This window comes from Chlamydotis macqueenii, chromosome 4 (genome assembly GCF_036417535.1).
Source record: "Chlamydotis macqueenii isolate bChlMac1 chromosome 4, bChlMac1.mat, whole genome shotgun sequence".
NCBI lineage: Eukaryota > Metazoa > Chordata > Aves > Otidiformes > Otididae > Chlamydotis > Chlamydotis macqueenii.
This window is the reverse complement of record NC_141559.1, coordinates 70,033,531-70,056,983: the sequence shown is the minus strand read 5'-3', so window position 1 is coordinate 70,056,983 and position 23,453 is coordinate 70,033,531. Positions and strand designations below refer to the sequence as shown.

Below are 23,453 nucleotides of genomic sequence, written 5' to 3'. Positions count from 1 at the left end.
TAAAAACAGATTTTTAGTAGGTGTCCAGAGAAGAGTGTGTGGAACTGGACCCTTGGCACAAAAAGGACATTAATCACCAGAAGTGGTTCGGTGGAGGGCTACCACCAGGGTCAGGAAGGTGGGGCCTGTGCCACAAAGCTGGGGGAAGTGGGCTTGCTTAGCCGGGCAATGACCGAAGGAAAGGCAAATCCTACTTTATCAATCAAGCGTTTTCTTTTGTTTACATAATTCTTATAATGGAGTTTGGCTAATAAAGGGATTTTGCTTTTCAGAAGTCTATGTAGATATTGGGGTATTTTTCTGTCTCTCTTAGGTTTATGGAAATACTTTTTAAAGCAGATGGAAGCATACTGAAACGTAGGGATAAGTCACATAGCAATTTTGGGTTAAATACTAATGAGGCCATAATTTTCTGTAAGAAATTGGGTAGAGGGGTTTGAGGGGAACAGATACAGTATAATATGACAGCAAAAGGCTAACACAACTTCTAATAGTGTTTGTAGAAGTATTGTCTTCAAGATTAGAGAGACAGCGTGCATATGAATCTAGTGAAACTACTCGTGTGTTGCATTAATTTCTGGCAGTCTTAAAGAAATCCAGGGAAAACGAGCAGAGGGCCATTGCCATGGCTCCTGGGCACACTGTAGCACAGGCCCTTTCTTGGCACGACACCTCACCAGTGTTAATGTCGGCTTCCAGTACATTCCCTTAGCTAAAATCGTGCAGTCCCTGGGAAGTCCTATTTCCAGCCACAGTTATTTGACAGACCTGCCTGATAATGGCACTTACAAGTCCTTCCCTCTAGGAATCTGGGATAAATCTAAAGTGATTTCTTCAAAGATCAGTTTATTTGTTTACACAAAGGCATTAAACCCACAGTAGCTGCTCTATAATGTCCTGAACATCTGTCGCTTCCGTTTAGCCCAGCTGATTGCATCTCTGCCTGGAAAAGCAAAGGGTTGTGCTCACAGCATGCACTTTCTCTGTGGGTGTCTCTTTGTATGCCCAAGCAATTTTCCTTTTCTTCCTCTCCCCATTGTCCTTCAGTAACTTGTCTAAATCCCCTTCCTTTTCTGGGCATGGAGGTCTGCAGTGGTTTAACACTTGCGTTCTGAGGTGGGCATTTCTTAGCTTGAGCCAGACATGGGGTATAGCTGATCAAGTAACGCTCAGCTTGTTTCTTCACTGCTGTTGACCATGCCATTGTTTGACTTGTTTTCTGCTTGCTTTCTTTAACAAATCCCCAATGCAGACATACACACATAGAAACACAGATCCGTTTCTTGTTTATCCATGCCTGGTTTAGTTTTCAAAGCAATCTCTGGTTCTTACCTGAGCTGCAAATGTTTCTAGAGCTCTGTGCATACTGAAGGCTAGGAAAAAGCAACGAATGAAAGTAAGTCAGAAAAATATTTCTGTTAGTGTCAAGTATTGAAGAAAGAGACAAATCAGATAGCAGTGCATAGCTGTGCTTCTCCAGAATACCCCTTCCTCCCTCTTCCAATTGCAGCTTTGGCCCTTCCTGGGTTTCAGGTGGTAATTTTGTCTTTAACAGCTTTTGACAGATTTCTCTTCCATTAGTTTCACCAGCCACTTTTTGAATTTTTACTCTTTGCAAGAATATTTGGCAAGAGTTTAATATTTTAGCTGCATGTCTAGTGAAGCACAATTTGCTTTTGTTTGTTTTGAGCCCCTTCCCTGCTAATTTCACCTGATGTTCCCAGTCCTTCTATAGGAATACCCAGGGAGGAGTTGTTCCCTGTCCTTCTTCACTTTCTAGACTGCTGCTGAGTACCCAGCGGGTATTTTGTTGTGCTATTAATTAGAACAGTTTCACTGGGAAGAGCACCGACCAAATAACTTCTCATAACAGAGCCACTGGTACCACACAAGAAGAAACAAAATAGTAGAGGTCACAAATACTGTCACACTTGCTCCAGACAAGAATTTTATCTTGGAGAAATGTCATCATTGTAAACAAGGCTAGATGAGAGATTCAGTATTTGTCTAGTAAAGATGTTAAATCATTCATATACTTTCTATACTTTATCTCCTATTTTTTTACTTTTGTTGAGTACTTCAGGAGGATATAGATTTAGAAAAAAATATTTTTGTAGATTAGAAAAGAGAAATAGGAGCAACTGTGGCAGATTTCTATGGAAGAATAATTGGCTTTTGAAAGGCCAGATATGTGTTCTTTGTATATAAAAATAGAAAATAAGGGAGAGAGGAAATGCTGAAGCTGGAGATGGTAGAGCTTCTTTATACAGTATATTTAACACCCTATCACAGAAAGTGAGGGAAAATCTAATACAGTAGTATGCTGTTAAAGAGCACAATTGAATGTGCAACTACAATAACTTGAAAGCAATTCCAAAGGTGGTTCTTGTCATGCATCAGGGCAAAACATAATTTATCACTACATGGCATCAGAAAGTGATATCATCTTGCTTTTATTGCATAGTGAAGGATAATCTTCTAGGGCAGAATGTTTAGTCCTTGAAGCATCCAGCACAAACTAATGAAATTCTTAAATTCCTACCTGGCTTCAGGATGATGCTTTGGTTTATACTGTTGTGCTTGAAAAGATGTTTCAGATTTCTTCCCTGAATCTGTAACTATTAAAAAGAATAAGAACTTAGTATTTCCTTTTGTGTGTAACTTTGACAGTATTTAGCAACTACCATGAAATAAATTAACTGATTTCATATGTGAGGGGGAGACAGTTCAGTAGAAAAACCTAATGGGCTGCAATCAGTTTGGCTTAAATGAGTCAGCTAATTATTTCAGTGGGAAACATTTGTACTGAATGTTACATGGTGAATGTTACAGGTTTTGCTGATGCCAGGTACGGCTTAACATAATGGTAAATAATGTAGAACGCTGTACTAGAAGTATATGGAGGGTTCATAAATCCTATTTATAGGATGGGATAGATAGGCATTGAACGTATTAATGCAGTCAATACTATTTCTATCTGAAAATCAGAAAACTGTGCCTTAATCTGCAAAAGGAAGTGCCAGAGGAAATTATGAACTCATTAACAAAAAGGTGTAAACCGCATAAAAATCATATAGTCTGTATCTATCTTCAAAGTATTTCAGAGTAATTTTTTACATTTTTTTTTAATGGACCTTCATGCACATGTTACACAGTGAGTGGCTTAAGCTGTTCTTTCAACACTGTATGTACATCTAAAGAGTTGACATGTTTTAAAAACATGGAACAAGATGGAGAGAAGGGGGATGTTCTCTGTGCAGACCAGATTAATCCAGTCTTTTCTCTTTGGGATATTCTTCCCTCAGTGTTTTAGGTTCCAGCGCTCTTTATTTTCCCTGGTAGCTGAAGACTTTTATTGACTTAGGATAAATGTGATACCCTGGTTCCCCAAATAGCTGCAGTTAATGCCAAGTTAAATTCCTTTTTTCTGCTACATCTACCACAACTGTTGAGGTCACTCTAAATCTCTCTGTTCTCAGCAGACATATCCCTGGGAGATGTCTCTTACTCATTTATATTTAGAGCCAGCCGGCCTGATACGACATAACAGGATAGATGCCAGGTTCCTATAATGATTGCTTTAGCTGGAATTTTAATGATAGAATATTTTGTTATTGGACTATGAAGGAAAGACAACAAATTAGTATAATATTATGAAATACTAACCTTGTTCTCTTCCAGGTGCCTATATAAAATGATAACATAAGACAGTAAATATTTTTCTTTTGATTGACAACTTGAACTGACCCCAACAGACCCAACTATATTTTAATTTAAAAAAAATCTATAGACTTTTAATAATTAATACCTGATCACTTTGTCAAAATCTCAGGCTGAATGCTGATCTCAGTCCACTGGGAATAATGAGAACTGAATTTTTAGGGGTGTAAGTGAACATACAGTTTACCACAATGATCGCCATTTCATGATGACTATTGTGCGTCAGTTTAACTTACAGTATCACTTTCCTTCATTGAGCTTGCATTAAGTCAAGAGAGTGATTTTGATTGACTGGAGATACACTATTCAAAGATTAAAATCAGTCATTTATTTTCAGTACAATTATTTTTACTGTCATGGCAGATACTTAATTCAAAATAATTGTGTGGAGAGTCTTAATTCAGCATATTATGTTACAAAGAAGTGAATGATAGACAGGTATCTAAAGACCTGAGTTTGACTCAGACTTTCACTGTATTTTGTATTGTTTTGATTCATATGGGAATAGTAATTACTTTGTTACTTTGATACACACAAGACTAAAACACATAAATATTAAAGAGAAGAATGTTTTACTCTTTGTAAAGAGTATTAGACCAGGTATGGTCTAATAAGTGGTGAGTAGAAGGGAATAGTCCCCTCCCTTGATCTCTAGGCTATACTTCTGCTGATGGAGCTCAGTACGCTGTGAGCCTGTATGGCCACCAAGGACACACCAGTGGCTCATGTTCAGCCTGCGGTCCCCAGGTAATTTTGAGCAGAGCTGCTGCAGAGGGAGTTAGTCCATCATTTCCAGTTATCATTTCCATTTTCCTACAGCCTGTCTGGATGCCAGTGAAGGGCAGTCCTGCTCTCAAACCTATTGACCTGCCATGTGGTGTCCAAAATTCTGACAAGGGCAAACTGTCTCCTCCTCCAGGCCACACTGAAACTATTTATGTCTTCAGATCTATATGAATGGGAAAAGATCCAAATTAAATTTAATCTTTTCCGTGTTATGAGATATACAATATTTCTCCTTAAGATGTAGCCAAACTAAGAGCCTGTTAGGAGCTGCAGTATTTGTGCAGCTGTACAGTGCCCAGCCAGAAATACTAATTACAGATGTAAGATATTTAGTGTTCGTGGGGGTGTTCATATTTGGTTTGTAGTGAGTCAGTATCTAGGACAAGACAAAGCTTTTTGTGTTAAAATATTCTCTTTCTTGCCAATATATAATTTTTTTTTTTTTTTTTTGCATTAAGTGTTAATTACAATATTGCAATCAAACCATGTTTTGTAGTGAGCTATCAAACTAAAAGAGTTTCTGACCATGGGAAGACTGATGTTTCGGACAGCCTCCCAGTCAGAACTGCGGAGAAGAAAATCTCAAAGAATTTGAAAGTTAGGGCTAAAGCAGTCTATAGATCTGTGCTACAGCCTGCTGTGGTTGGAAATGGCTGGGCTTATCTAGCGTAGAGATTCCTTTCTTTCCTCTGTTCCCTTGCAATGAAATAACAAACCCAATACAACAGAAAGCTATTAGTGCAGTAAATAGCACATTCAGTAAGAAACACAAAATTAAATAAATTATAACCTATCTCTGAATTTTCCAAACATCCTTTGACACTCTGTATTATTGTAGGGACTGTATTTCTTAATACATCTTAGAGGAAACCACTTGTCATAACTAAACCACTTTACTGCTAAACCCATTTCCTCTGCTTGACTTCACTGGCCTGAGTAGAAAGTGCAGGAACTTGTTAAAAACTTTTTTTTACAGAAATTAGGATCTGGAAAAAAAAAATCTCTTGCCTTTACCAGTCTCTGTGTAGAAGTTACTGCTTTCTGCTTTACATATGCCTATAGGTGCATTGCCAGCATCACCTCTCTCAGCTTTTGCCCTCGACTCAGGCAGCTGGTGCCGAGGTCGCTGGTGGCAGGGCTGTAAGTGGCCATGCTGGGAGGAGAAGTGGTCAGCTTGGAGGTGCAGGGAGGGAGGGAAGAGCCCTTTTAGCCTCTCTCAGACAAGGGAACTCAGAGCATTGCTGGTGTTGAGAGCACAAAGGTCTTGGCAGAGCCTGGAGCCGAGAGCTGCCCTTGGTGGAGCTTTGCAGACCAGCAGTGAAGCAGGTGGGTTGTGAGTTGGAGGATGGGGCTAGTAGGAGATGAACTGGGGGATACAGAGGGGCTTATAGGGCTGCCAGTGGCTCAGGAGCTTTGAGGACACAGTGGACTGTGAGCTTGGGCAGGTAGGCTGTCCTATGCAGGGCTGTGATGGGCTCAGAGGGCGGCAAGGACTGAGCATCGCTGAGATTGTGGTCCCCACCTTGCTGGGGAGGGTGACGAGGGATTTGGCTGGAGGAAGCTGTAGGACCACACAAGCACCTGAGCAGTAGTGTGGTGGCCCCCTCAGTTGCTGCTGGAGCTGTTTTGCAGGCAAAGCTGCCGTTTGTCTGAGGTGATGAATTTCACAGGGCTTGTGACAGGCCGTGGGGAAGGGGAGTCGGGAGGAGAGGGAGAAGAGAGCTGAGGGATAATAGGTGAGGTTCATTCTGGATATAAAATTTTATTTCTCTTACTGAGAATTTTTATTTCTCTTATTGAAAAAGGTCATCTTATTTTTGAGGTAGCCTCGAATTTACATAACAGAATACTGTTATGCTCCTCTATTGACCTTATAATTTCAGTCTTCACAGAATCACAGAATCACAGATTGGAAAAGACCTAGAAGATCATCCAGTCCAACCATCACCAATACTTCTCAGCTAAATCATATCTCTCAACACAACATCCAAACGTTTCTTGAACACCCCCATGGTCGGTGACTCCACCACCTTCCTGGGCAGTGCATTCCAGTGCCTGACTACCCTTTCCAAGAAGTAATATTTCCTAATGTCCAGCCTGAATCTCCCCTGGCGCAGTTTGAAACCATTGCCTCTAGTTCTATCACTGTCTACACGAGAGAAAAGGCCGACCCCTAGCTCACTACAACCTCCCTTCAGGAAGTTATAGAGAGCTATCAGGTCTCCCCTGAGCCTCCTCTTCTCCAGACTGAACAATCCCAGCTCCCTCAGCCGCTCCTCATAAGGCCTGTGCTCCAGACCCCTCACCAGCTTCATAGCCCTCCTCTGAACGCATTCCAGGGCCTCAATGTCTGTCTTGCAGTGAGGGGCCCAAAACTGAGCACAGTACTCGAGGTGCGGCCTCACCAGTGCCGAGTACAGGGAGACAATTACCTCCCTGTTCCTGCTAGTAACACTGTTTTTGATGCAAGCCAGGATGCCGTTGGCCTTCTTGGCCACCCGGGCACACTGTCGGCTCATGCTCAGCCGAGCATCAATCAGTACCCCCAGGTCCGTTTCCTCCACACAGTCCTCCAGCCACTCTGCCCCAAACCTATAGCGCTGCCTGGGGTTGTTGTGGCCGAAGTGCAGGACTCGGCATTTGTTCTTGTTGAACCTCATCCCATTGGCTTCAGCCCAGCTCTCCAGCCTGTCCAGATCCCTCTGTAGGGCCTTGCTACCCCCAGGCAGATCCACACTCCCAGCCAACTTGGTGTCATCTGCGAACTTACTGAGGGGGCACTCAATGCCCTCATCCAGGTCATCAATAAAGATATTGAAGAGGACAGGCCCCAGCACCGACCCCTGGGGAACACCACTTGTGACCGGTAGCCAGCTGGATTTAACTCCATTCACCACCACTCTCTGAGCCCGGCCCTCCAACCAGCTCCTTACCCAGCCAAGAGTGTACCCATCCAAGCCATGGGCTGCCAGCTTCTGCAGGAGAATACCGTGGGAGACAGTGTCAAAGGCTTTGCTGAAGTCTAGGTAGACCACATCAACAGCCTTTCCCTCATCCAGCAGATGGGTCACTTGATCATAAAAGGAGATCAGGTTGGTCAAACAGGACCTGCCCTTCATGAACCCATGCTGGCTAGGCCTGATCCCCCGGCCATCCCGCACATGCCGCATGATCTCCCTCAAGACTATGTGTTCCATAACCTTCCCTGTAACCGAGGTCAGGCTAACAGGCCTGTAGTTCCCCGGATCCTCCTTACAACCTTTCTTGTAAATGGGAGTCACATTGGCAATCCTCCAGTCTTCCGGGACCTCACCAGTCAACAAGGAGCGCTGATAGATGATGGAAAGTGGCTCGGCTATCACCTCCGCCAGTTCCCTCAGCACTCTTGGGTGGACCTCATCCGGCCCCATGGACTTGTGGCAGTCCAGTTGGAGTAGTAAGTCTCTGACCGTTTCTTCCAGAATCACAGGGGGCTTAGCGTGCTCCCCAGCCGAGACTACCAGGTCAGAGAGAGGAGTACCCTGAGGATAACTGGTCTGACCTTTAAAGACAGACGTAAAGAAGGCATTCAGAACCTCCGCCTTTTCCTTATCCTCAGTGGTCACATTCCCAGCCTCATCCAGCAAAGAGTGGATATTCTCCTTTGTCCTCCTCTTACTGTTAAGGTATTTATAAAAGAGTTTCTTATTCCTTTTCACCCCAGTGGCCAGGTTAAATTCAAGCTGGGCTCTTGCCTTTCTGATTTCACCTCTACACATCCTAACGACTTTCTTGTATTCATTCTCAGTTGCCCGTCCCTCCTTCCACAGGCGGTAGATTCTCTTTTTCTCCCGGAGCCTCAAGAATAGCTCCCTATTCATCCACGCCGGTCTTCTTCCCCGCCGGCTCATTTTGTGGCTCAGGGGGACCGCCTGCTCCTGCGCCCTTAAGACTCCCTTCTTGAAGAGCAACCAGCTCTCTTGGACCCCTTTGTTCGCTAAGACTGAATGCCAGGGGACTCCCCCTACTAGTCTCTTGAACAATTCAAAGTCCGCCCTCCGGAAGTCCAAGGTAGCAGTTTTACTATTCCCCCTCCAAGCTCCACCATGAATTGAGAAATGTATCATTTCATGGTCACTCTGTCCAAGGCAGCCCCCAACCTCCACATCTCCCACCAGACCTTCCCTGTTTGCGAACAGCAGGTCTAGCAGGGCAGTTCCTCTCGTGGGCTCTCTGACCAACTGCATTAGGAAGGCATCCTCTATGCACTCCAAAAACCTCCTAGACTGCTTCTTCTGTGCTGTGCTGTACTCCCAGCATATGTCAGGGAAGTTGAAGTCCCCCATGAGGACAAGGGCTGACGACCATGCAGCTCGTGCCAGCTGCTTGTAGAATACCTCATCTGTCTCTTCATCCTGGTCTTCTACTTTTAAAAATCTATGTGGAATCTGTATTTCTCTGAAAGAGAGTGTCTGTCCTGCTGCTTACCATTCATAGGCATCCACAGCATCTGACAGTTATGGGATGTGCTTTTATGTGAATACTTGGGAAGGAAGCTTTGCACTCTATGTATGTTTTTATTTCTGTAAACAACTTCAGGAACCTACCTGCCATTCAGAGAGTAGCAGCATTGAAAATGCTTCACACATGAAAGACAGATAGATTTCTGAGCCAAAGCTAATATGATTCTTATAGTGTTTTTACTTAATAGGCTGAATTACTGTTACGAGAGAGGCTGTGCAGCCATATAGTGTGTATGGTTTTTATTGTACTAATATATGCAAAGATGGTTACTTATGATTACTTACTTCATTTAGTTCCTTAACAGATAGATGCCTGGAAAAGAAAGAATTAATGCAAAACATTTCTTTATCATAAAATAAAAATCACTTTGAGTACTTAATTACTTTGATTACATCATCACTGGAAATTAACAGCTCTTGGCAAGGGAAGGATTTTATTACTGCAATAGAAATTCAGAGGCTGGCTATTTTTTTACATAAATTATTTGCAGGAGAAGGTTATTGACTTCCATAAAAAAGAATAGCATCCACTGAATTCCTTATGGCAAATGAGAAAAGTCTTTGTTAATGATTTATTCTGGGAGGAGGAGAGAAGAGATATGAATGATTATCGACTTTCTTCAACACTTTTCATTTCATGCCAAAAAAGTCTTATTATGAACTTTAAAGTCAGCTATAAATGGAGGTAAGTTCCTTGAAGATTGAAGAGTTTCAAAAATGAAACTTTCACAGAGGCAGAATGGAAGGTGTAGAGAAAAGGAGGTGCAAACCAGGAAAAGAGGAATAGAGAATGCTCCTCATGGTCCTGATTCAAGTTGATGTTTAGGTATTTTTTTTGCCTTCCTGATATGCCTGGTCAACGGGAAAATCTTCCTTTCTGGAGAAGGTTAACCAGAAAATATTCTCTCCCCAGAAAGGGACAATGTATTGAGTCTAACATCTTTTGTTAGATGATTTTAGAAGTTATTTAGCAATATAAGGTGTGGATAAACATCCAGTAGTTTTTTGGAGGCTGTTTTTGTAGGCTCCAGGATTTAGTTCCTGCTTAGCTTACTTCCAGAACTTAGAAAATATGACAGTGAGTTATTTTGCTAAATCAGTCAGAGAGAATGCAAAAGGAAGATACGGTATATATCGTATATACCGTTTTCGATAAGGAAAACCCTGGGAGCTGTTTTTCAACACTTGTTCAGTGAGAAGGGGTCTTTTCCTTGTGCCTGTGCTAAAAACATCATCATGGAGAGTTAAGGAGAGAGAAATGAGAGCAAGTGTTTTCGGTCTGGATCGTTGCTTTTGCGTTAGGTTCTGTAGTTTGTTAGCTTGCTCTCCAAGGTCATTATTTAACTTGTGGAAGCCTATATTCAGGCCATTGAGTGCATGGTAAAGTTAAGCGGTAACAAAGGTGTGCTTGCAGGCCTGGCCTCCACCGTGAGGGGACGTGCCACTCGCCTGGCCTCCATCATGAGGGGACACACCGCTCACATGGCCTGCGTACCACAGGCATGGGAAAGTTTAAATCGCACCAAAGCTTCTAAGATATATTCCAGGATCCTGCACATGCCTGTTTTTTTTTGGTTTTTTTTTTTTTTTAATGAGGCTATTTATAGAGTATATAAATAATGATGTGTTTAATTTTACAAGTCTTCCAAATCTTGTTGGAAAACAGGACTTACACTCCTAAATCACATCTACGGTTTGACAGCTTTGCTTACAGTCTAGCAGATAACGGCTGTAGCGTGCACTCCTCCACGCTGCAGCTCATATGTATGTTTTCTTCTTACAAAGCTGTGACTGGACTGAAGATGGGTGAGAAATATTTTGAGTGGAGTGCTTGTGTGGGAAATGTGTGAAGTGCCTTCCCCAGATCATATGTGGTCTTAGTCTGTGCCACTTCTCTCTTACTCATGTGATTAAAAAATCTAGTACAGTTGGAAAAAATCCAACACACTATTAGGAATATTCTGGCATCTGTAACTGCAATAAGAAGTGGAGTTTGATGGTTATGATTTTTACTGCTGCCTTTTACTTCTAGAATAAGAAATGACATGTATTTTTGTTACAGAATTTGGCTTTATCGTAGGACCTTTCAAATCCAAGTGCTCTGCATACTGATATCTGCTGACAAACACAGCTTATAACAGTTCTCACAGGCGGGGGATGAGTCATGGGATTTGGAACTTTGCAGCTATAGCCAGGTCATGCACCTGAATATGAAGCTACTTCATATTAATAAAATGTCTTAACAACCAACAGCTTTTGGAACCTAATCCATGAAAGAATTTAAGCACCATTCAGGAAAAAAAAACCCAACAAAACAAAAACCAACAACCCATACTTAGAGCTCACTCCTTACTTACATACTTAACTTTAAGCAGAAGATTATTTCATTGATTTCTAAGCTTTCATTTTCCTCTCATGGGATTTCTAGTGACCTTTGCAAAACAAAGCAAAATTCCATCCTGATGAACTGAAATTGAAACCATTTAAGGAAGGATGGGCAGAATTGACACAGCTCATTTGTGCCCAAACTTCTGGCTGCAATAGATTGTTGTGAGAGGCATTTGAACAATATATCCGGTGGCCCCTGGATGTGTGTTACTCCTCTTCCCAGTGTGTGTCCACCACCATCCCCATTTATGAATGTGCATTTTCGTCATGCAGCAAGAGCACATATGCATCTGGTTATGTGGGAGTGAGCAGCACACACACACACACTCATCTGACTAGATATGTGTGTTGTGTGAAAAAAGCAACCAGGCTCATAACCTGACATACGCATATGCTTGGTCAGACAGCTGGACAGAAGCGGCTTGTGCTTCATGATTCAGCACTCATCCACACTGCCATATCAGGATGCTGAGTGAACATGGGTGTCGTATGACAGAGGAGGCCAAGATGGAAAGGGCAAGAAACGACTCGGAGTCTGGATTCATTGATCTCATGGGCTGAAAAAAGACTTGTGGCAGTTTTTTCTTTAAAAAATGCTAGTGTCCCATTACGCTAAATACCAGTTCTCTCAATTATTCACAGCTGTCTAAAGAATAACTTTTTTTTTTTTCTTAAGTAAAAGCAGAGGTACGATGGAGGTAAAGTCTTGTGGTTTGACTGGGGAGAGTGTTTTAGTTGTCAGGGAATGAGGATGAGGAATGCACCCATACCTTGTGACTTCTGCTGATGTTGGAAAGGTGTGAGCTTGGCTGAGCGTTTTTCTCATGTGAAAGAACTGGCTCCTTGTCTTTGGCTCTGGGGGAAGTGGCTGATACTGTTTTGGCAGTGTCTTCAGAGGCCTAGAGAAATCAAAGGAGAATTTAAAGAACTATTAGGGAATAAAGGAGGTTCAGGGACTGCATTGTAAGTGCAAGCTCAAGAAGTAAATCTCTGGAATTTTCTGAGAGCATTTCAATGTATTTGTGCTGAGCTTAGCTCAAGTCCAGGAGCATCTTGGGGCCCTTCAGTAGCAATAGTCATTATGGATAATAATGGCATTTGCAAGCCATTACTCTACTGTGTTACGTGTCACTTAACACTGCTTTTGTGTGCTTCACCAGTAGGTGCCAAGTACAGCTTTCCAGTATTGATATTTCTGGGTGGATATGGCTGCGTATAAGGCCCAGCCAGGGAACACACTGCGGTTCAGACACTGAGGAGAAAATATTTTTCAGCCCAGAAAACTTACAGCTAACATGTGCCTGTGGTTTTCTGGCAGATGTGGGCATGCTCTGAGACCAGCCAGTCACAGCCCAGCTCCAACTGGTAGCTGTAGCACAGAGAGCTTGGGTGAGTAAAACTGGAGGTGTGTCCATCCTGCACGGCAGACCTGCCCTTCAGCAGTGGGCTCCTGGGGAGGATGCCTTAGGCGTTTGCATGGTGGAGACCAAAATTAAGTCAGGTGAGAGAGTTAAGATCCATTCTGGTCATAATAATACAAACAGAAACAGGTAGTGAAATTTTGTAGAAAAATGAAATGAGGATGTTTTTATTTCAGCAGTTTTTCAGTTTTGAATTTGTGATGCTACACTGTTCTTTTATGGTCTTATTTCCTATTTTAACTTAAGGAACAACCTGAATGTCTGTAATGCTAATCATATTTTAAACTTGTTTACAGCTTTTGCAGTAGCCAGTATAGGCACTGAGGAATAAGCTTTTCAGTCCTGGATGACCTTTTGGAAGGATGTCACAAATTCACAATTATGTACAATAATAATTGTAACAGTTATTATTGTTTGGGGCTGAAAAGATTAACAAGCGATTCATTATTTGTTTGTGGGCATATAATAGAAAAATATATTCATGAAATAGAGCTTGGTCCATCTTCTATGGGAGTAAGTGGCAATATTCCAGTTGATTTCTATGGACACAACTTAGACTTGTAGCAAAAAATAGGCAGAATGATTTAAAAGGCAATGAAGTCAATATTATCACAGTGAACAGAGGTACCTAAGGCATCAATACAAATTGATGGAAGATTTTTTTCCCAACAATTTATATATGAGTTGAACCAGATTCAAGATATCTAGGCTTTTGACTTGGTTGTAGGCTCAGCCAAGTTGATTTTAAAGATGCGGGCCTGAGCTCCAGCTGTCAACACTTATGGCTCATGTTTTGTTCTCCCTAATTTCGTTTCAGAAGCTAAAAAATCCAAACAGAGCCAGGTAGTAAAAAGGATGCCGGCTCACTTCCAGTCATCTCGTTACCATGACTGATATAGATGGATGTGAGCCTTCATTAGCATTGAGATCCCCAAGGACTGCAGGTAAGCGACCTCTTAAGTGACATTACCGTGGGGGAGGCACAGGGTTCTGGAAAAGACAGGAAACAAAAAACAGTGTAAGCTTTTTTCCTTGTTTTACTAAGAGAAATATAGAGAGTTTAGATTAAGCAGACATGCCTGTATCAACAGTTAAAAGGTTTGTGTATTCTACAACACAAAACATCACACTTTAGTATGTCGTTTTAAAGTCATTGAGGAGTAAAAGACATCTACATAAACAGTGAATGCAAATAAGTGAGATAATACAAGACTGCAGATATGAATTCACTTATCCTTTTGTTACAGCTAGCAAAAATGCACCGAGCTTTCAAAAATATATTCAATGGCAAAATGACCTGTACAAATTTTAATTGATGAAAGATTCTGCTTACCTGGGGTCCAGGTATTTTCACTGTTTCTCCTAAAGATAATTATTAATAATTGTTAATAGAGTTCTGTCTGTATAATTAACAAATAAAGATATACCTTTATTCTAGTATTTTTATTATTACTGGCAGTCCAGCCCCATCCTTCCTTCTCCTCTACCTCCAGAAATCTTTGGTCTGAGGTCATGTTGCTGTCCCTATACTGTTCATCCTACCTGTCACATCTATATCTCCATAACTTTTCCTGCTATGGAATGGGAAGCATGAGTTTCTGTGAAGCTAGAGCTGGAAAGTTCAGAGGTTCAGCAGGAGGTTGGTGTGTGTGGTAATGAAGGCAAGTCACAGTCTAGACCTGAGAGGGAGGTCACTGAAGCCAGCACTGAGTGCATGTTTTCTCCGTTAACTGTCCTGCACATGAGGCCAGGGGGCTCTGAATGAGACTTTTTGCACATGGTGTGATTTTGTTTGATCTGTAGTTTATTTTGCCTTTTTTTAAGGATGGATTCGTGGATGGATTCAGATGCAACTTATGACTCATTCTCAGCTGTGTCTGCTTCTCTCCTTATAAATCACAAAGACTAAGTGTACTTAGATAATGATGGTGATCATAGAAGGGTTAAGAATCTTATTACACTGTAGGCAAGTAAATCTTTTTAATCTCACTCACAAAGATTCATTTCATAAGAGACATAACTGGGAATTAGTTAAAGTTAAAGCTGGAAAAAACAAGTTTTTTTTTTTTTCAGCTTAAAATATAAAATATAGGAAATAAAAAATCATCATGAAACTCAATAAAATAGAGTGAACTTTGGTTTTACCTCTGGCTTTCAAAATGAAACATCTGAGGGTGATATTTGTTCAGGTATTGTAAATTTAAATATTGTTCAGAGACTTTAGGCTTATCAAGTTGTTTGGGACACTTTTTATTTTTGTATAGAAATTTATAAAAATCTTGAAAATCAATGAAAGCAAATCTGGGTGGTTTTTTTGTTTTTTTTTCAAATTTACCAAAATACAACTGATTATTTGAATGAACATAGGACATCTTACTAAAAAAAAAAAACCCTGTATTACTCTATTTGCATTAAATTTTGATTTTGAAAATATTTTCTAAATTCTATGTGCTGAAATCCTAACTAATGCAAAAAGACATGCAATATATCTTAAGTTCAATTTCAAGTAAAACATTCTAGAAAATAACTTGATAAAAATTCTTCTGTGCTCTTCATGCCATCTTGTGGCAAAACCACTTAATAGCACTGGGCATGGGAAATATTAAGGTACATGTAATAACAGTGTGTAGTTATGTGAAAATAATAGAGTCGTCTATAAACACTCTTAGCTCAGGATGTACAAAAAATATGTATAAGTTGCATTCTCAGACTGCAGAGTTGACCTGCCTGCACTGTCTGATTTTTTTCTTAATGTCAGCACACATCTCATGGAGACAGACAAACATGTAAATCCAACCTACTAAATCCTCGTGGAATTTGAAGCTTTATCTGAACTGGCAAATGGTCAGTGGGACCTTTCCTCCTGATTTCTGCAGATTTTGAAGCTGGCTTACTCTAATATCTCTCAATTCAGCTTTTTTTTTTTTTTTACAAGCTACACCAGGATTTGCTCACAAGAATCAGTCTAACCTTTCATTTTGCAAACTTCATCGTGCTTACTTTCTCATAATCTGTAGGGATTATTTAGCTTTATGTTTTGTATTATAATATGAACTAAAAAGAAAAACATAAACAAATTCTGTTTTGCATGGAATTCTGTGTTATTTTTCTGGTTGATCAAATATAAGACTTTCTAAAAATCAGCTGTTGCAACAAACACAGAAAAGATCATATTTTCCTGGTGTGGCAATTGCATTCTTTTTGACCATATTTAGCATAAAGTGCAAAGATTTGAAAACTGTAAGAGAAAAAATGTCATTCCCTTTCAAGATTAATCAGATACTTAATCCTGCAGTAGTTGACTTAATGAGATATTGCTATATCTAAAGTATACAAAATATTAAAAAAATATAGAAAAGTGTGTATAAACCTACTTTAACATAATCTTATGACTGAGTAAAATAATTAACTTAAGGATTTAATAGTTGGACATCTTATTAGGTTCTTGAAGAACAAGATAGCAATCTGTCTGAATTCACCACAAGAAACAAAGTAGAACAAACAAAAATTAAAGGTACATTGGTGACTCAAAATTACAGGACTTTGAAGCAAGTTTACAATTAATATTAAAGCAGTGGAGAAAAAAAATATGCTAGGTGATATACCATATAATTAGTGTATTCTTAGGAGGACATTGTCAGATAGCTTTTGTACATAGTTACCCTAGGACGTAAATCCTTAGTAGGAATTGCTATAGTTGATATTAGTGTTTAAAAATAGTTATTAGGTTATGCTTTACAATATATTAGTACAAAATGCCTGAGAAGAACAGGGAGCCAAAAAGCAAGAGAGCATGAGAAGGAGAAGTAAAGCATAGGGATCTTGCAGCCTTTTGGTGGAACAGTTTGGAAGACAGAGGCTTCCCCCTGACCTTAAGTCCTTATAATTGTAGGAAAAAGGAAAACTTGATTTTAAAATTGAATAACTTTTTTTTTTCCTCCCACTTGAGGAACAGGGAATTAATGAGATAACATATATCTCCTTTTGTAAATAATTACTTTGATACTAGATAGTATTGCGAATTTTGAAGTGTGATTATTTTGGAAAGTGGCTGCTGTTCTGAAAACCATGTCTTTTCTATCATCTGCAGGCTCTACTAATGTACAAATGCTAAATATAGAAGCAACAAATTCTATTTTTGATTGCAGAAATGGGTAGATTTCTAAATTATACCTCTAACACTTGGTGCGCTCCTCCCCTCCAGAACAGGTGTGTGTTTCTGTTAATAAAACAAAATAAAGATGTGATGTTAGTCATCATCCTTGAAAATATGGCTACTAGAAACGGCGCTGCTCCTGACTGGGATGCCTCTAATGCTTGGTAGGTCCCCAGCAGTCAACAAGTGAAAGCAAGTGGCAAGGACATTGGTGCAAAGTGAAACAGGAACGGGTCACAGGAACTTGTGCAACCTTGTACAATCGAATGTTATGTGGCTAAGACTTTAAATAGACTGCACTTAACTTTAAATGATATTACAGAAAAGGGGAAATCTGTTTGTGAGTAGGGTTTAAGATCTTTACTTACAGCCGAATCTTGAGGGGGCTGAGATGTGAGCTGGCTGTTCATTGGGGAAGTGGTACCTGAAGGCCTTAAACAACGTTTATCTGTAAAAGAGGAAGAAAAAGCAAGTCTGAGTAATTCGGTAATACTGTATTTTATGAAGAAGAGGTTTTAATGTTAAAAATATTTTTTTCAGGTCAGATCTTGCCATTTTTATAGCAGTTTAATTTTTTCCTTTTCAGATTTTAACCATTGTTTTAGTAGCTGTATTGAGGACAAACGTGACCCTAGTAATAGTTTTATGGTTAACCTCCTCACTGTGGTTTAAAAAGAATGCTTTCATAAGCTGGTATGCAGTTAAGGCAGACATTTGACCTAAGCTGGGAATAGATTAGTGAATTTATTTTTTATTTGAACCTTTTGTTCTTGGCAATGTCGTTGTTCTGATTTTGTGAGAGGCGTGGTGGTGGGGGTTTATTCTCTAGAGGGCTTTTAAATTTTTACTTTAGCTTTTAATAAATACTGCACCCATGGCCATCTAAAAGAAATGCACAGGTTGTACATTAGCATGTGTTTTCTAGTCATTAATTTTATATCTCAAGGGCATTGTTATTTGTCTAAGAAAGATGGCAAAATGGAATGTTATCATTGAGTTTTGCCTTTCTGAAATATATTTTCAGACCTTTCTTCACTCTTGTGTCCTGACGAGATAGTTTCTGACTGATAGTGTCCTGACATTATAGTTTCTGGGTTTAACACACAGGCAAAAAGCAGCTTTTTGTTGAATATGTTTTCTCTGAAATCACAAACCAAAAATGGTGTCTTTTTGGTATTTCAGGACAGTCTTACATAAACAACAAAAGATGCTGACTGCTGATGGAAAGTATTTATTACTAAGCAAAATAAAAACAGTATTTGGAAGTTACTTCAGATTTCCAAATAAAATGCACAAACGAGCCTTTGGAACATAACATAGAATGTTACGTTCAGATGTTCAGACTGACTGTGATCTGCTCACACACTGAAACACTGAAAAAAGTACTCACATTGAAAGCCATCTATTTGTTTAGATATTGAACTAACTCCCACAAAAAAAAATAGTAGAAAAATTTTTGCTGACTTTGATGTGAACAGGAGGAAACTTTCATACATATATTGATCCAGTATTTTCAGATATTTTTGGTTTCTGGTTTCCATTCTTCCTCATCTAGGATTTCCCTCTGTTTTTTTAATTGTTTAAAACCTCAACAGAGTGTTTATAATGGCTTTGAGCAATGGATAGCTAGGATGATATTTACTTTCATAAACAGGGTATTAATTGGCTATGCATGTTTGGGCACTAAATATGACTTAGAATGGGTTTAGTAAACCAAAACTTGATTAGTGCAGCTATCTTGCAAGGTTAAGAATGCCTGAGAAATACAGTCAAAGTAATTACTTATTACTACTATTGAAAGTGGCAGAGAACACAAATTATCATCTGGAGGAAAGTTTCATGTGTTCTTTAATATGTTTTCCATCCTAAAGGTTTCTAGGGTTAAATAGCAGTGGGCTTCTCTGAAATGGTTGTGGGTTTGACCAGCCAGTTTTTTTGCACATTCCAGGTGGAATTTCAACCATGAAGGTAACATTAAAATGACAAAAGCAGCATGTAATTATTAATTTATCATAATCTAATGGAAATAAGGGTAACTGTTGAATATGAAGATCAGACAAAGTTTTTCTCTTGTTCCCACCAGTGTTTTATTTTTCAGTTGAACTATTTAATTTTTAAAAATATCCAGACTGAAAACCCCAAATATGTACTGTTCCTATTTACCTTTAGGTTTGACTCACTTTCAGAGACAGGAAAAGTTACCTGCGTATTCAGATTCTTGTAGAGGTTTTGCAGGAAGGATTTTCAAAGCATGGATGGCTTCCAGAGTGGAAGAACTTACAATCTCATAATCACCTTCTTCCCCCTCTGATACATTGGAGGAAGATTGTAAGTTACTCTTGGCCTTCATTGTAGAATCTTTATTCTGGATAGAAGAAGAGATACACAGATAATACAAATAAGTTTAAGTTCAAGATTAATTTCAGATTTGGAAATATTTGATTACCAGAACAAGCATTTTGGTGCACAGCAAATTTTCTGATGGAGATTGAAGGGAAAGTAGTTGAGTAAGGGTTTTGAGGATCTAAATTTTGATTTAGATTCATAAAATAGCCATTTGGGGGACAGTTTAGGTCTCTCTCTAAGTTTGACCTATCACTACTCTTGCAAATATAATGATAGAGTTTAATTTTATAATCATTGCAGACATTTGAAACTGTGTCTTTCACTATAGTATTATCCATGTGGTATTTGTATTATACTGACCGTTTACGTGTGTTACTTGCAAGAATCATCACAGATGTCATAATTTTTAAAATAAAAACATGCACTGTTTTTGAGAATTTGTGCTAGCAAATGTACAGCCCAAGTGAATGTGGTAGCAAGTATGTACTGAACAGTGGTGTCCACAGAAATGTGGTGCTGAGAGTGAATGGGGAATCAATACCTTCTTGGGGTGTCTTCTTCCACTAGTTAACTGTCATTTTAGTTCATGCTTTTTCTCTTGAGTGCTGGAAATTAAACCAATTTGTTTTACCCTCCAAGGACACTAGAAAAAATGATTACTATCAGCTTTATTTCAATCTTTATTATACTTAATGCCTATAAATATATTTAAAGCTTTCCTGAGATGTCAACGAACTTAAAAGATTTTGAACCTCATATCCCTAGTATTGCTTTCCTGTGAACTCTCTCCAGGTTGTACACATCTTTATTACAACATCAAGCAGACCTGCAAGAAGTGTTCTTGACAGTACATTTCAGGGGGAGGTTTGCCTTTTTTTATAACAGTACATAAAATTACTGCCACACCCTCAACAGACCCCTGGAGGATACCTGGGTTTGCAGGCTCCTCTGCTGCATAACTCTTTCCAGTTCAGCATCAAAATACTGTCAACTAGGTGGAGGGTGGGTGTTTTTTCAATCAGTTGTGCAAACTCTTCACACATTTTCATCTAGACTAGGTTTCCAGGTTTCTACTTGTGAGACTGACTTCTGGGAAATATAAAGACCTAACAAAAATCAAGATGTATCACATGTACTGTTTTCTTTCCCCTCATTATGGCCATATTTCCACTGAGAAGGAAATTACTTTAGTTTGAGGAGTTGATGAGATGTTCTTCATGTTCACATTAGCAATTTTTTACATAATCAGACTTATTACTTCCAAAATATGCTTTCAGACTGACTTTGTTTAATAGTCTCTCCAAGTATCCGATGAACACTCAGGATTTGCTTTCATTCTTGTAAGAAATCAAGGTTACCACTGTTCTTTCCATTGCTTTAGATACTCAGGACTCCTTGGAGAGTTCCCAAAGATAATCAATTAATGTATTAGAAATTACTTTGAATGCTTCCTTAAGTGCTTTAGCATAAGTAAATATTCTCCTGGCTGTTCTTTCCCTGTTCTACTGTGTGCTATTACTGTCTTCTGGTTGTTATTAATCACATATAGTGTCTGATTGTAATCTGACTGTAATTATCCTTTCTATGAAACCTGAAGCAGCCAAAGTATTGATTAGATCAGCCTTCTTTAGTCATCCTTTACTTGTTCAACTTGCTTATTAAGCTTTCCTTTTATCTTTCTCTGACTTGTAAGATATTTGCAGTCTTTTCTTAGACACTTGAGCTGAAACTCAAGCCCAGCTTTCAGATACGAAAGGGAAGACATTAAAATGTGTACTGTTAGCTTTTCAGCTTTCTTTTGCGTTGGTTACATATTAAACATTTAGGTTTATGACTTACACACTTGTTTTCATATGATCTTATGATAAAGGTGTATTTTAGATTCAGACCATAAATGGAGAATTGACTAGTGAGTAAGTAACTTCTCTAACCGCGCTCCCACTAAAACAAAGTAGAAGTTCTCATATATACAAATTTCTCATGCTGTATTTTGCTTTAACAAACAGTGAGGATTACCTTTTCTGTTGTCAGCGTTATAGCCAAGATGATATTAACACACAACAGGAAGAAAAAGAAAAGCAAAATTTTAGGAAGAACAGTGTAATACTCACAAAATTATAGGGATCAGCAGGAGTAGTTTTTCTGTTTTCTGTGTGAAATAGAGAAAAAATATCAGCAGGTGTCATTCCGTAGAAAATGATACAATAACTAATAATTTATATAAAGGAATAAAGATCTGCCAACTGCACAGGATTTTACAGATACTAAAACAAAGCAGATGAAGCAAATCCACCCATGAGTTTGTTGACCTATACAGTGCATGAGGAGGTAGCTTTGTGGAAATGGGATTTACAACTGCTAGCATGTCTAAGCCCGCCCACAGAAAACAGTCAGAGAAGGATGTGCTTGAACTCCTCTCTCTCTCTTCTGAGTTTTGCTACTTGGTACAGAACTTGGTGCTCACCCTGATGAGCTTGAGGATCCTGGTCTGGAAATCCCTCTTCTGAATAGAAACATATCTTGTTCCTTTAGTGGCAGAAGAAAATCTGACTTCTTGCTTTCAAGACTGAACTGGAAAATGATGCTGATGTCTTTTCTGTAGTAGCACAGCACTTACCCAGGAAAGTAGAGTCCTGGTTTCAGCTTGAGAAGCTCTAAACTAATGTTTCTCAAAACCGAGAACACTCCAGGCTACCAGACTATAAACTATTCTAGGTAGTGGCTGTCTGCTCATGGAAGTTTTCTCATGGTGTAACCAGGAGAGCATCAGTTACAGGGCCAAAGAGCTTGTGAACAAAAAAGTGAGTTCACTTGAGAATAGACTCCCAAGTTCTGCCCTTAACCTGATTTACACATTTAATCCAGTGTTTGTTTAATGCCAAACAGCCATGGTATGTCCTTGCCCAGTACGTGCTCTTGTTCTGGACTGTTGAAGCAATCCTTGCTTAGACTGCCTGTAGCCTCACAAATCTTGCATCTGTGGCTACATAATACTCTGATTTCAAAAGCAGAGCATGAAAGTCTTTGTTAAGCCTAACCTATAACATATAATTACAGCACGCTGTAATGCTTAGGAGGAAGGGAGAACTGTGGACTGAAGCCCTTCTATGCCAAGGAGAGAGTTAAAACCAGACTCACTTCTTGCCCAGGTGTTGTACCCTGTTCAAGTGTATGAAGGATGGGCAGCATCCCACAACCTTCCCTTCCAGCTGTATTTTGAAAGAAGCCAGTCTTTACCCAAACAGCCTTTTACTGTTGTCACTGTTGTTCTTTTAAGATCTGAATACTGCATGAGCCTGATATTGCAGAATTTTGTATACCCCAGCAGATGGCATCGAATGTTCATTTATTCAATATATGCGGTACTTTTATCTCTGCTCAGAGGGTCATTCACAGGGGGAGGAAGAGGTATTTATGAAAACTAGTTGTCTGATTTTCTGTTGAGTTGTGCTGGTGCAAATCAGAAGTAAACTCAGTTCAATCAATGACACTGCTGAGGAAAACTAATGCAGATGAGGATAATTAGGTGGTACCAATACAATAATGAAAAAAGACAGTCAGTGTCTTAAACTGTAGCCTTTTTACTTGTGTTAATAAAAAAATGGTTATTCTATCCTCAACAATAAGATATGAATAGCAGTGGTGAACATTGAAGCTATTAGCCATGCATTTCATGACTTAATGCTGAAAGGGGACTGTTTGACACCAGCCTTTGGGGTGATTTATTGCTATCCAACATCAGTTTACAATTTGATGTCTAGGTTAGTTTATTCTGTTACACAGGAATCACCAGAGTTTGGAGGAACTCCAGCCCTCTCTCTCCTTTTCTTCTAACGCCTTCTTTGCACAGCGTGAGTGAAGGGAGAGGCAGCGTTGCTGCTCTCCTGTGGGCATTCCCTTTACATAAGGTGAATGCCTAAATATTTGCTCTGTGCTAGCTGAGGAGTGAAAACCAGCTATAAACTGCTCCTCCTGTTATTTAAGGATGACATTTTGGTAGTGAAGATGAATATTTCAGTCTCAGCTATGCTGTACATGTCGGGCCTTCAGAATGGGAAGTGCTGCGTGCCATCCGGGTGGTAGAAGGCCATCAAAGAGGCTTGCCACTTGGAGGGAGACTGTTTCTGCTGTTTA

The 23,453-nt window shown here is 39.6% G+C and overlaps 1 protein-coding gene across 1 annotated transcript in view; it reads right to left on the bottom strand.

Moving 5' to 3' along the window:
* Window positions 1–21,530, bottom strand: part of CLNK (cytokine dependent hematopoietic cell linker) — a 29,167-nt gene extending 7,637 nt beyond the window's left edge. The window contains exons 1-11 of the mRNA XM_086747416.1: window positions 21,431–21,530; window positions 19,176–19,338; window positions 17,342–17,421; window positions 16,991–17,036; window positions 14,151–14,179; window positions 13,788–13,807; window positions 12,167–12,295; window positions 9,294–9,321; window positions 3,667–3,685; window positions 2,543–2,618; window positions 1,333–1,373 (exon numbers count right to left, since the gene is read on the bottom strand). Of these exons, the coding sequence (XP_086603542.1) occupies window positions 1,333–1,373; window positions 2,543–2,618; window positions 3,667–3,685; window positions 9,294–9,321; window positions 12,167–12,295; window positions 13,788–13,807; window positions 14,151–14,179; window positions 16,991–17,036; window positions 17,342–17,421; window positions 19,176–19,338; window positions 21,431–21,505 (706 nt within the window). The 5' untranslated portion in view covers window positions 21,506–21,530. The remainder of the gene's footprint in view (window positions 1–1,332; window positions 1,374–2,542; window positions 2,619–3,666; window positions 3,686–9,293; window positions 9,322–12,166; window positions 12,296–13,787; window positions 13,808–14,150; window positions 14,180–16,990; window positions 17,037–17,341; window positions 17,422–19,175; window positions 19,339–21,430) is intronic.
* Between the last annotated feature and the right edge of the window lie 1,923 nt (window positions 21,531–23,453).